Here is a 14,291-nt window from a genome sequence, read left to right as displayed (position 1 = left end):
ACAACTTGCTGAACTAGCTACCGAATTTCATTTCATAAAAATTTTCATTTCACTGAATCCAACAATTGTTAAAGGGGGAGAAAGGGATTGTTAGTAATGGAGACTGAGAATCCCATTGCTAGCAATATACCCAACCAGGTCGACTTCCTCGCGATTCTCCCTGGAAACTATCATGGTTAATTCCTGATAAATTCATCATGATGGGTTAATTGGCCTGTTTTCATTCTCATCTATCACCCTTCACTGGTGCTCCGCAAGCGTATACCGTTAGCGCAGGCGGGGTTACCATACCATTTTCACCCATCAAAAAACAACAATTGTTTAAGTCCCATACTCATTCAAACTGCACAGGGGAAGAAATTACGAAAACTCCTGTCTTCGCTGTCGTCTCCGTTCCAATTAGCTTCCACCTGCTAACAGTTTTGGCCTGTACTTTACCTCAGACTGTCACTCAACGTGTCAATCAGCACCGTCGGATATCTAAGGAAGAGGTGGCTCGATGGGTAAGAGCTCTGAGCCAGATTTAGTAAAGATGTGCAAGCTAAAATACCGCTCGCTTTACATTCAGTCATAGAAAATCTAATCTTAATATTAAATTTTATTATTTTTCAACCGATTATTTCGAACCGAAACAAAGATGTAATCCCTTTACATTAATATTGTTAAGAAAAATATAATTGATAAAAAATTAAAACAAAAAAAAATAAAATAAAATGTCTCCTTAGAAAAAAATCCGATAATACTTTTTTTTTATTATATAAAAATTCCCGAACTAAAATTATTCACCTAAATATCCGCAGAGACAACCTTTCTTCTTAGACTATCCACCGGCTACAAAAAGAACCGGACCGGGACATAAAAACGTGCCCAATTATTATGGTCATACAGAATTGCCATTGGCAATAGGTACAAACTCAGCTTTTACTGGACTGATGTTCCTTCAGCGCTGATTTTCAGTTTGCACCTACACGGGGCACCGTTTCATTATCAAATATTTATATATATTGATATAGATATTTATATATATATGTTACTTAAAAAAGTTAAGAAAAAAACTCTAATAAATAGGTATAAAAATAATGAATAAAATAAAAAAAAAAAAACAGAACAAAAAACCAGTGTACCAACAAATTAATGACAAGAAAAATCTTTAAAAAATGATATATAAGTTAACCGAACATAACCAACGCGGTCCCCACCCAGACGTACCGACCCTTCGCCGTCCCTTGACGGGGGTCGAAGTGCGGTGGCCTAAGCCGAGGCCGAGCCACTCTGGAGTCACTGCAGTCCATAAGAAAGAGTCGACACCTCTGTCGCTCTCCTCTCGCGGGCTTGGAGCGCCATCAGCACTCGCCCCTGCATTCGCGTCCGGTGAAGCTGTAAAAACCACTCACGGCCAACAGCAAACACATTCAGAAAAAAAAAAACCAACGCGGTTGTTGGCGAGCCTACCATTGTCGCTCGGATTGATTATATACAAATTGTACAAATCAAGATAATGATAGTATTTGATCGCGTTATAATAGTACAGCGGCGCGCATCCACCTACACAGTCCACAATGAAGGCAGTACAAGTGTTCGGGTTCACAGTCGGTGTGTTGGGCGTTTTAGGTCTTATTGCAGGTGATTACGACTTTATTTCAATTGTTCACTCTGTATTATGTTTACTTTGTCCCTTCCTTCCTCCCTTACCAACCCTCTCTCTAGAAGGAGGATACTAGCTGACTATTAACACGTTGGCTAAACGAATTTGTATTGAGTTTTAACTCGAGATTTTCTTTTGAACTGGTGTCTGATGCTGTATTTATTATTATCTCCTATTTATAAAATTTATAGAATCCTGAATATGAAATAGCAGACTTTATTGTCCATGTTCCTTTTCCGTGAGTGTTTTTTTTTATGCAACTTAGAATGGCAAACAAGCTGACGGCCCACCTGATGGAAAGTGGTAACCGTCGCCTATAGACATGAGCAGTACCGTGGACATAACAGAGTGTACTGTTTCGCCCATGATACCCCATGATAATGTCGTAAGAGGCGAAAGGATGGGCGGCAGCGTTCGTCCTAAAAATTCTCTATAAGCCTAATTGTGGTTGCCAACCCGCCTACAAGCGTAAAATTTTATGCAGTAAATTGGTTCAAGATACAATCTATTTGTGTAATCTTTCATTAAATTTCATTTAGAAATTTAATCGTGATTAAGTGACAAACGTCAAAATATCCCTACAAATGTTAGAATTTACAGTATAAGTTAGATACCTATATAATTTGCATATTTCAGTTGGCATCACATGGGCTGTGTTAACAGATAGTGAAACTTTGAAAGTGGCTGAAATCACTCCCATAGAATGGTGGAAGCACTGCGTCCTATATCAGATATATCCCAGATCCTTCAAGGACAGTGATGGGGATGGTATAGGAGATCTACAAGGTATGTCAAAAATTCTAGAATAAAAACAAATAACATAATCTATGCCTATAGCATTAAGTCTGCCTTTTGTTCCACATTTTATTGGTGAATAAAATTTTAAATAATTAAATAATATTCCAAAATATATACGAGAATTATCCCACAATTATTTTAAAGTCAATTTAAAACGTTGACTTCAGAGAAAAATGTTTTTATTCGATAAAATATTAAAAATATCAAAAAATATTTGGACGTTTTAATTATTCAAATATATCCATACGATGTTTTAAAAATATGACATGTTATTTACTTTTTATTATTTTTATTAAAAAAAGAATAAATAATGGTAAAAAAATAAATATATTATTTATTGTATAAAATATATGATACAACAAAGTATAATGAAGGTATGTTAGTGATTAGTATGAGTAATCCTTAAAGAACCTTCATAAACAATAAATAAATAAATAAATAAAATAATTATAAAATGACTTCTATATTATATGTTGTCAATTCGTCTGACATTTTCTGTGAATATATTGCGCGATTACGTCATCAATTTTGAACCGATTTTCATAATTCTTTTTGCATTCAACAGGATGTATGCAAAAGATCACAGACATAAACTCATAATAATTATTACGTAAATTTGCTCTATCTAGTATTCAAAACTTATACCGATTCTGTTAATTGAAAACCAGCTAGAGGTACTTGAAAATAAATTATAAAATACGTATTTCACAGTTTAATTAAATTCGGATTTAGGGAAGGAGATTGAAATGAGGTAGGAAGTAAGTTTAATTAAAAATGTTATTCTTGTGATTTAAAATTAAATGACACCATAATTTTATCTGTAAATTTCAAAATTATTTTAACGTTTCGACGTGCAAGTTTTGCCTGGATTGTAGAGGGATCTCTGACAAATAAGAAATAAATGCTGTAATGTAAAAATAATAAATAAATAATTTCTAAGCAGTCTATTACACCAGAGGGAGACTGTACAAAAGTCGATTGCTTGGGTACCTCTGTCCCATTCGTGTTTCTACCGTGAAGTAGTTGTGTTTGCATGGCTGTGTTTCGGTTTGAAAGGTAGGATATGGCGTGAATTTACAGGGTACTGAGGAATAACACCTGAGTCCTCAGGAATGCAAACGCATGCGGGGTATCATGGGCGAAACAGTATACTATATTATATCCATAGCACTGCTCATGTGTATAGGCGACGGTTACCACTTTCCATCAGGTGGGCCGTCAGCTTGTTTGCCATTCTAAGTTGTATAAAAAAAAAATCAAAAAAAAACAATTTCACTTATCGCCGTTTGTGGTCTCTGCCTGGTTTAGGGTTTTATTTCGAATTTCCTTTCCTTTTCATTAGTCTATAATACTTCAGTCCCCTAGTCGTCATTTACAACAGCCTTGTTATAAAAAAATGGGATGGTATACTCGTATTGCATTGGTGTTCCCTCGGCGCATGGATTTTTTTAATAATAATAATAATAAACTGTATGTAAATAATATCCGAACTCGAATTGTGAACAGGAAAGATTTGATTTTTTTTATACAACTTAAAATGACAAACAAGCTAACGGCACACCTGATGGAAAGTGGTAACCGTCGCCTATAGACATGAGCAGTACCAGGGACATAACAAAGTATACTGTTTCGCCCATGACACCCCCCATGCGTTAATAACATGGGCTGTTTGTTATTTAAAAAAAAGACCGTGCAAAGCCGGGTCATGTCGTTAGCAATATGGGTATATAACGTATCTGAAATATAAAAACACGAACAAGAATATGAAGCAAATGACAGTGAAATACATATAAAAATAATAACCGAGAGTGCAGTAATGATGATGATTTATAAATCATTGTTGATGTTGTTGATTCGTGAAATAACATTTCCGTTGTCCCTCAAATACGTCAAATTGTACAAACGATTTGATTTTAAACAGCACAGTACTACGGTAATAAAATGTAGTCGCGAATTTTACAATTCCACAATAATATATTAATGGTATTGATTGGCGACCCCGTAGAGGCAAACGCAGTGTAGGACGACCTCCCCCCTCCTCCAAAAATTGGAGCGACGACCTCAAATGCTCTGCAGGGAATCAGTGGATGTAGGTGGCTCAGGACTGTTCCTTATGACAGTAAATGGGGGGGGGGGGGGGCAATGATCAGCAGTGAACAGATGGTATGGGCTGGTACTATATGATAATTTGATTTATGTCTTGTAATTATGAAATATTTATTTTATATCATAATGTATTAAATATTTAGGATCGGAAAATATACAGGGCCGTTACGGGAGCAGACCCCATCGATTGCAAAACGAGTTGTGAAATGGGGTCGTAATCGCATAATAATATAACCATAAAAATAACCAATTATTTTGGATGTCACTTGAAAATATTACACTCATTTCTTTCAAAATTGAGTGAAATATATTACTGGTTATTTGGTTAGAATTATTTTGTTTAATTCCGCTAACATTAATATATATATATATATATATGACTGGCAACACTTGAAGATTGGCCACTAATATTTTTACCAGAAGTTCCAAAACATTCCATATTTCTTTTAATGGGTCAAAATGGTATTTTAAGCCCGCCTGCGCTAACGGGATACGCTGGCGGAGCACCAGTGAAGGGTGATAGATGAGAATGAAAACAGGCCAGTTAGCCCATCATAACGAATTCACAAGTAATTAACCATGATAGTTTCCAGGGAGAACCGCAAAGAGATCGACCTGGTTGGGTATATTGCTAGCAATGGGATTCTTAGTCTCCATCACTAACAATCCCTTTCCCCCTAACATTCCATATTAGCCATCAATCCCCGCCTGCCATTTTGTTTATGCACTTTAACAAAAAAAACTATTGAAAACAGCAATATTATGTATTATTATATTACCATATTATAATCATTAGCTTTTTCATAAACATCTTTGGTATGTCTTTTCTTTGTAACAGAGTTGGACAGTTGTTCTTTTTTTGACATCAAACGAATTGGAACATTTCGTGGATGCTGGTGTGAACGCCATATGGATGTCTCCGATCTTCGAGTCTCCCATGTACGATTTTGGGTACGACATCAGCAACTTCTACGAGATACACCACGAATATGGAACGATGGAAGACTTTGAGCAATTACTAGACAGAGCTCATAAATTAGGTATGCACAAATAATCTTAATTAATCAAACTCCTGTCTGTTTCTTTATTATTATTTTTTATGCTACTTAGAGTGGCAAACAAACGGACGGTCCACCTGATGGAAAGCTGTAGTTATCACCTATAGATATGAGCAGTACCATGGACATAACAGAGTATACTGTTTCGCTCATGATACCCTACATGCGTTGTCATTCCTGAGAACTCAGGTGTTATTCCTCTGTACCCTGTAAATTTACTGCCATATCCCTCCCTTCAAACTGAAACACAACCATGCAAACACAACTGCTTCACGGTAGAAACACGAATGAGACAGAGGTTCCTCAGTAAAAACTTGATGGACTTTCATTACCTAATAATGGCACGATACACTCTGGGATCTGCGATGAACTCAGTTCGATTTCCTCATTAGTTATTAGAAATAGTCTTACTTTACTTACATCTTTCAAAGCACGATAGAAATTTGTAGCATCAGATATGTCAGTTGTGTGATCAGCAGTACGCTTTTCAAGCAAATGACTTTTGTACAAAGTGTCCCTCTGATTTAGGGTCAACCCTCCTAGTAAATGAGTTTCATAAGAGGCAACTAGAGGCGTCTCTCTTAAAACATCACCAAAACTTAATTGCGTTTGCTAACCTGCCTACCAATTTTGACAACTATTAGTAAAATTCCCCAACAGAGGTTTTTTTTAGATGGGTGAAGATGATATGGTACGCCTGCGTTAACAGGATACGCTGGCGGAGCACCAGTAAAGGATGGTAGGAGAATGAAAACAGGCCAGTTAGCCCATCATGATGAATTCATCAGGAATTAACCATGATAGTTTCCAGGGAGAACCGCGAGGAAGTCGACCTGCTAGCAATGGGATTCTCAGTCTCCACTACTTACAATCCCTTCCCCCCTCCCCCAACAGGGGTATGCCTATGTTCAGTAGTGGACAGTTAATTAATGATATGATGCTGTTTGGCCGTGTGGTCCTGGCATAGAATAGGCCACCCCTTCCTTTCCTGTGAGTGTCGTAAAAGCCAAGTAAGGAAGGGTGTCAAGCATGACATCTACTGGCAAGACCCTCCAAGAGGGAAACTTATGTTTAGCATTGGGCAGTTAAAGGATGATATGATGATATAGAGAGGAAAGGGATTGTTAGTAATGGGGTCAAATAGCCCCATTACTAGCAATATACCCTGTCAGATCGACATCCACGTGGTACCCCCTGGAAACCATCATGGCTAATTCTAGTTGAACTCGTCACGATGAGCTAACTGACCTGCTTTCATCCTCATTAGTCATTTATCACTGGTGCCCCGCCAGTGTATATCGATAGCGCAGACGAGGTTACCATACCATTATCACCCATTACAAAAAAAATATGATGATATATGATGATGTTGATGTCCTCAGGAATGGCAACGCATGGGGGGGTATCATGGACGAAACAGAATACTCTGTTATGTCCATGGTACTGCTCATATCTATAGGCGACGGTTACCACTTTCCATCAGGTGGGCCGTCACCTTGTTTGCCGTTCTAAGTTGTATAAAAAAAATTTTTAGTTTAAGCATAAAACAAATAAATCAAATCCAAGACAGAAATAGTTATAAAAGCAACCGCACAAGATCCAAGGTACGCGCTAAATATGTAAGCCAAGCCTAAACAATCAATACACAGAAACTGTAATCTACAAACTTTTCCAGAATCAAATTACCTAAAAGCAATTATATTTAACATCAATATAGCTTTCCTAGAATCATATTATCGGTAATATTTGAAAATATTCTAATATTACTCGATATTTACGAGTAAAATGTTTGGATTAACTCGATATAGCTAATTGATCGTATATTTGTGATCTTGTCCTTTTATATATATATATATATATATATATATATATATATATATATATATATATATATATATATATATATATATATATATATATAACTAGCAAACAAGCTAACGGCCACCTTGATGGAAAGTGGTAACCGTCGCCTGTAGACATGGGCAGTACCATGGACTTTACAGAGTATACTGTTTCGCCCATGATACTCCCATGCGTTGCCATTCCTGAGGACTCAGGTGTTATTCCTCTGTACCCTGTATATTCACACCATATCCCACCCTTCAAACCGAAACACAGTCATGCAAACACAACTGCTTGACGGTTGAAACACGAATAGGACAGAGATACCCAAGCAAACGTCTTTTATTTATACAAATAGGCTATAGAAACATGCCAATTAACTGATCCTCAAACTATTACCAGTTTGGGAACCAACCAGTTGGAGAAACTGGGTAACAACAATACGGAAGTACATCTCTGCACACTCTGAAACTATTTAGAAAATTGTCCAATTGAGGATCGACTTTTACGAAAAGCAATAGGTTTATGAAATGAAATAGGATAAGACGGAGTGGAATAACATGAAATGCAATAGAATGTCATGAAATGGAATGAAATTGAATAAAATTTTATATAATTTTAAATTCCATTAATAAAGGAGGTAGGAACCTCATATTAAGTAAAAACAATACATGTAACATAAAGTTCCGACCTTTTATAACATAATCCATGCGAGAAACTAACACTTGCAAATAAAAGTCCATTATTACCTCACTAATGTTATGTACCCCAATAATGAAGTACCGGATCCGTGATTCACAATTCATCCCAAAGGTTGACTGGTAGAGAATGCTACTAGCGTTAACTCCGCCTTTTGTAATATACTCGTATTTTCTTTTGGTCAATAGAGATATTTAAATAAACAGATATCAGAGGGAGACTTTGTACAAAGTCGTTTGCTTGGATACCTCTGTCCCATTAATGTTTCAACCGTAAAGCAGTTGTGTTTGCATGGCTGTGGTTCGGTTTGAAGGGCTATGGCGTGAATTTACAGGGTACAGAGAAATGACACCTGAGTCCACAGGAATGGAAATACATGGAGGGTATCATGGGCGAAACAGTATACTCTGTTATATCCATGGTACTGCTCATGTCTATAGGCAACGGTTACCACTTTCTATCAGGTGGGCCGTCAGCTTGTTTGCCATTCTAAGTTGTAAAAAAAAAACAAATGTTATTAAACCAAAATCATAAAAATTTAAATTAAAAGGATGCAATCTTTTATAATATTTTATATTTTATCTTTATATTTATAGGTTATATTTTATCCAAACTTAAGCAAGCAAAGACATGGACTTAGAATTTTTTTCCAGGAATTAAAGTTCTATTGGATTTTGTACCGAACCACGCGAGCACTTCTTCTGAATACTTCATCCAGTCCGCAGCTAACAATGAAACGTACAAAGATTACTTCGTATGGGCAGACCCACGGTGGGTGGACCCTGTAAATGAAACTAACAGACTTCCACCATCCAATTGGGTATGATCTAACTTTTATCTTTACCTTAACTCCCTTAGACTGGGACGAAAAGGATTGTTAGTAATGGAATAAAACAGCCCCATTGCTAGCAATATATCCTACTGAATTTGTCACGGTAAGCTGATAAGATAACTTGCTTTCATTCTCACCTATCGAGAAATCGGTGCATTAATAAAATTATGGGTTATTATAACAGATAGTTCTTCTTACTTCATATGATTAGACCAGACCCCATAACGAATTTCTGCATACCGAAATCAATACATACTAATGTCTCTCTTAAAATATCACCAAAGCCTAACTCCGGTGCCAACCAATCCTTCTGCCGAGCGTGACAACTACTGGCAATCCAGTACTTACCAGAGGGAGACTGTACAAAAGTCGATTGCTTGGGTACCTCTGTCCTATTCGTGTTTCAACCGTGAAGCAGTTGTGTTTGCATGGCTGTGATTCGGTCTGAAGGGTGGGATATGGAGTGAATTTACAGGGTACTGTCTGTACCTGGGTCTGTACCATCTTTCCATCAGGTGGGCCGTCAGCTTGTTTGTCATTCTAAGTTGTATAAAAAAAAATCCGCTCCCTCCCAAGAGAGGCCTATGTTCAACAATAAACTGTTAACGGCTGATTATTTAATTCCAGATTAGCGTATTTGCTAATTCAGCGTGGGAATGGAATGATGATCGCCAAAAATACTACCTTCACCAGTTTGCAATTCAGCAAGCTGACTTCAACTACAGAAATCCAGAGGTGAAAAAAGAGATGTACAAGATATTACAATTCTGGCTTGACAAAGGAGCTGATGGCTTTAGATTGGACGCATTGCCGTATCTGATGGAAGCTGACCCTGCTGACCATGGTGGTTTATATCCTGATGAACCACACTGTGGACTGACCCAATATGAACCACACCAACCTGGTTATTTGTGTACAATATATACAAAAGATCTGATTGAATTGTATGACATAGTTTATGAATGGAGAGAGTTTATAGACGAATACAATGAAGTGCACGGTGGTGATACTCGGTAAGAAAGATTTTTTTTAAATACACTATCAGGACTTAACTATAAAAATTACTGGTCGAAACGTGGGCAACAAAAATCAGTGAGACCTACCAGTGAGATATGATAGATAAATGATGATGAAGCAGATCAATTCAGGCCCATACTGATACATTCAATAAATAACCACGATGGTTTCCAGGGGGAACTACGTGAAAGTTGACCTGAACAATATACCTTATATTGCTAACAATCAGTGAGACAATACTTAGAATCTCTTTCTCCCATACACTGGTTTACTGTGCTTTACATAATATAAAATTAGATTTTTTTATATAATTTTTTTACTTTGTAAAATGAACCTATAGCTCACTACATATTTTAGGAAACTCTAAGTGAAGTGAGTAATTTACACTTACTAAATAAATAAATAAAAAAAAAATGTTTATAAATAGTAGAAAATTCCATTATATATATTTTTATAAACAAGCATGCGGATCACCTGATGGTAAGTGACTACCGCCGCCCATGATCACCCACAACACTAACGGCATTACAGGTGTGCTGTGGGCTTTTTAAAAAGGAATATGCTCTTTTATGCAACTATAGTATTATCTTTTAGGATTATATTTTCTGAAGGCTATACAAATATTACAATGACAATGCTGTATTACAAAAATAAAGATGGCCGTTTGGGGGCTCACTTTCCTTTCAATTTCGACTTCATCACGGACTTGACTGCAGAATCCGATGCTAGAGACTTCGTTTACACGATTCTCAAATGGCTCACGTACCAGCCGTATGGAGCAGTCTCTAACTGGGTGGTAAGTGGTTTTTATGATATTATAGAATGGCAAATAATCTGATGGAAAGTGGAAACCTTCGCCTGTTAAACAAGCACCATGGACATTACAAAATACACTATGATATCCATAGTACCTGTCATGCAGTCTTTCCTAAGGATTAAAATGCCTCCGTACCCTGTAATTTTACTACCATATCCCACTCCTTTTTTGCAAAAGAAAGTTACATAAATGCTTCTTTCATATAATTACATATAGTGTCTTTAATCATTCACTATTTCAGTGTTAAACAGTAACTTTGATGATCTTATTAGGCAAATTTATACCAAAAATGAATTCTGTTATTTCCCATCCCTATTAAGTTCTATTCAAAATTCAAAACATCTCCAAATTTTCCAGTTTGGAAACCACGACAACAACAGAATGCCGACCAGATTCCGATCAGACATGGTGGACGGCCTGAATTCGCTCAACATGATGCTGCCTGGAGTAGCTGTCACATACCAGGGTGAGGAAATAGGCATGAGGGACGGGTACGTGAGTTGGGAAGACACGGTGGATGTGGAAGCTATCAACAAAGGAAATAACGAGACCTATCTTCTGTTTTCTCGAGACCCAGCCAGGACACCTTTCCACTGGGATAACTCAACGAGTGCTGGTTTCTCCACCAATGAAACCACCTGGCTGCCCATCGCTGAAGACTATTTAGAGTTAAACCTTGCAAAGCAGAAAGAAGATGAAAGAAGTCATTATAAAGTAAGTTATTAGTAGTTACCAGAAGGAGACTTTATACAAAAGACGTTTGCTTGGGCACCTTTGTCCCATTCGTGTTTCTACCGTGAAGCAGTTGTGTTTCGGTTTGAAGGGTGGAATATGCCAGTGAATTTACAGGGTACACATGAATAACACTTGAGTCCTCAGGAATGGCAACGCATGGGGGGTATCATGGGCGAAACAGTATACTCTGTTATGTCCACGATACTGCTTATGTCTATAGGCGACGGTTATCATTTTTTATCAGATGGTCCGTCAGCTTGTTTGCCATTCTAAGTTGCATAAAAAATAAGTTATATTTAAAGCTTATCGTGATGATAGCAAAAGTCAAATTTCTAATATACTAATGTTCTCATCATCACATCACCCGTTAACCGTCCATTGCTGAACATTGGCCTTCCCCTATTGGGGAGGTTTTGCCAGTAGTTGCCACGCTTGGCAGGTGGAATGGCAACCGCAGTTAGGTTTTGGAGATGTCTTAAAAGGGACACTGCTGCCCATCCCTCGCCCTCCCTTGCTCTTACGACACACACGGGATAGGAAGGGGTGGCCTATTCTATGTCGGGGTTTTTTTTGGTGGATAAAAATGGAATGGTAACCCCGCCTACGCTAACGGGATACGCTGGCGGAACACCAGTGAAGGGTGATCGATGAGAATGAAAACAGGCCAGTTAGCCCATCATGATGAATCATCAGGATGATCATTAACCATGATAGTTTCCAGGGGGAACTACGTGGAGGTCGACCTGGTTGGGTATATTGCTAGCAATGGGATTTTTAGTCTCCATTACTAACAATTCCTTTCCCCCCTCTATGCCAGGGTTACACGGCAACCATACATACACAACAAATGTTATCACTTAGCCAAAATTAAATTAAGAAGAACTTATATATCTTAATAATACCAGTATAATAAAACTGTAACTGGATGGTGTCTATAAACGGATGGAGGAGAAATTTAAGAAAAATTTATATATAAGATTTATTTTTGTATATTTAAGAAAAAAAAATATAAATTTTCCTTCTGTACATAACTGCAGGTATACCAAGCATTGACAGCCCTACGCAAAGAGCCCACGTTGTCCCATGGTCAGTACCACGTGAGGGCGCTAACAATCCACACCCTATACCTGGTGAGGAGTCTTCACGGCTATGATACCCTGGTGCTGATATTTAACGTCAGTGAAGAGATTGATACTGTTGATTTGAGGAGAATAAAGGACCTTCAGCTACCCGCTGTAGTCTACATTTCTAGCATACAGTCTGACAAATTACAAGAGTAAGTTGTACATAAAATAAAATTACTTTCAATAATTCTACTACTACTCTACTTCTACTATATATATATTGAATAAAACTATCTATCTACTCTCTTATTAAAAAAAAGCGTGTGTATAAATGTATACCATATATAATCTAAACTGTAGTTCTTGCTTTTTCTTCCTTTAAAATTAAATATTAATTTATTTTTCTATCTCGAAAGAAACAATGATCACTCTCACAAATCTTCGCACATCTACTGACACGTGAAACTTTGTTAAATATTTTGTTAAATAACTTTACTTAACTTTGTTAAATTTTAAATATTAAATGTTAGCGATCAAAGCACTATTCCTCAATATTTGTTTCAGATCATTAATAGAAGAAAATCAATTGACTCTTTCACCCGGAGAGGCGGTAGTACTGCGTGCTCTCCCCACATAATATTTAATAAATTAATAAATTTACTAAAATACATATTACAAATTAACTTATAGTAATCATTAATATTATAAAATAACTCAGGTTATGGAATGAGCTCCCTGTCAAGGTTTTCCCAAGAGACTACAGCATGGGGTTCTTCAAAAGGTGGGTAAAGAGATTTCTTCAGGGTCGGCAACGCACGCGTAATACCTCTGGTATTGCAGGCGTTCATAGGTTACGGTAACCACTTACCATCAGGTGGGCCGTATGCTTGTTTGCCACATTAGTGGTATAAAAAAAAGAAATTCAAAAGTTCATATGTATTAATAAAATGTAATAGAAATCCGTGCATAAAATATCTATTAATATGTAGGTTTAATAAATTAATTGAAGTTACCAAAATTATTCGTAGTGACAATAACTTTTCTTTTTATACAACTTAGAATGGCAAACAAGCTGGGGGCCCACCTGATGGAAAGTGGTAACAGTCGCCTATAGACATGAGCAGTACCATGGACATAACAGAGTATACTGTTTCGCCCATGATACCCCCCATGCGTTGCCATTCCTGAGGACTCAGGTGTTATTCCTCTGTACCCAGTAAATTCACGCCATATCCCACCTTTCAAAGCGAAACACAGCCATGCAAACACAACTGCTTCACGTTTGAAACACGAATGGGACAAAGGTACCCAAGCAATCGACTTTTGTACAGTCTCCCTCTGTCACTTCTAATATATCATTCATCAGCTAATACAACGTTCTATATTTAATACTAGAGTATTCTAAAAGTTTTTCAATAAGCCTCTATAAATGAAACTTCACCCACGTCGTGCTCAACTAAGTGACGTCCCCCTGGGAAACGTCACAAATTGGGTGGTAAGTGGATATCGTGAGAATGATCTGGTAAATAACAAACCCATATTAGGTTTTTATATGTGAACAAATTAGTTTAATTAGAGTAAGATTATTTACTTCATTTTCTCGCACTGTATAACTATGTTAAAGTGAATGCTGTGAATACCTTTAATAGGCGTGTGCATTAATATTGTATTGTATTTA

The 14,291-nt window shown here is 37.0% G+C and overlaps 2 protein-coding genes across 3 annotated transcripts in view; one reads left to right on the top strand and one right to left on the bottom strand.

The window, feature by feature from the left end:
* LOC116412781 (uncharacterized) overlaps window positions 1-14,291 on the bottom strand; it is an 83,659-nt gene that overhangs the window by 54,173 nt on the left and 15,195 nt on the right. The window lies entirely within an intron of this gene.
* Window positions 1,515-13,973, top strand: LOC113514804 (maltase A1-like). The gene is made up of 9 exons (XM_052900800.1): window positions 1,515-1,623; window positions 2,282-2,442; window positions 5,421-5,589; window positions 8,802-8,968; window positions 9,608-9,993; window positions 10,592-10,793; window positions 11,172-11,528; window positions 12,587-12,825; window positions 13,178-13,973. The coding sequence occupies exons 1-9, from the start codon at window positions 1,560-1,562 to the stop codon at window positions 13,248-13,250; spliced, it is 1,818 nt and encodes a 605-aa protein (XP_052756760.1). The 5' UTR covers window positions 1,515-1,559; the 3' UTR covers window positions 13,251-13,973.

The sequence above is a fragment of the Galleria mellonella genome, unplaced genomic scaffold (genome assembly GCF_026898425.1).
Source record: "Galleria mellonella isolate WM207_F2 unplaced genomic scaffold, CSIRO_AGI_GalMel_v1 utg654, whole genome shotgun sequence".
NCBI classification, from domain to species: Eukaryota; Metazoa; Arthropoda; class Insecta; order Lepidoptera; family Pyralidae; genus Galleria; species Galleria mellonella.
Note: the sequence above shows the minus strand (reverse complement) of the source record. Positions and strands in the feature narration are given on the sequence as shown.

What these genes read in the sequence shown, in the direction of transcription:
- LOC113514804 (XM_052900800.1), top strand. Translation starts at nt 1,560, where the DNA reads ATGAAGGCAGTACAAGTGTTCGGGTTCACAGTCGGTGTGTTGGGCGTT. An exon ending in AGACAGAGCTCATAAATTAG is followed by an intron (nt 5,590 to 8,801) that starts GTATGCACAAAT and finishes ATTTTTTTCCAG; the next exon opens with GAATTAAAGTTCTATTGGAT. An exon ending in GAGCAGTCTCTAACTGGGTG is followed by an intron (nt 10,794 to 11,171) that starts GTAAGTGGTTTT and finishes CAAATTTTCCAG; the next exon opens with TTTGGAAACCACGACAACAA.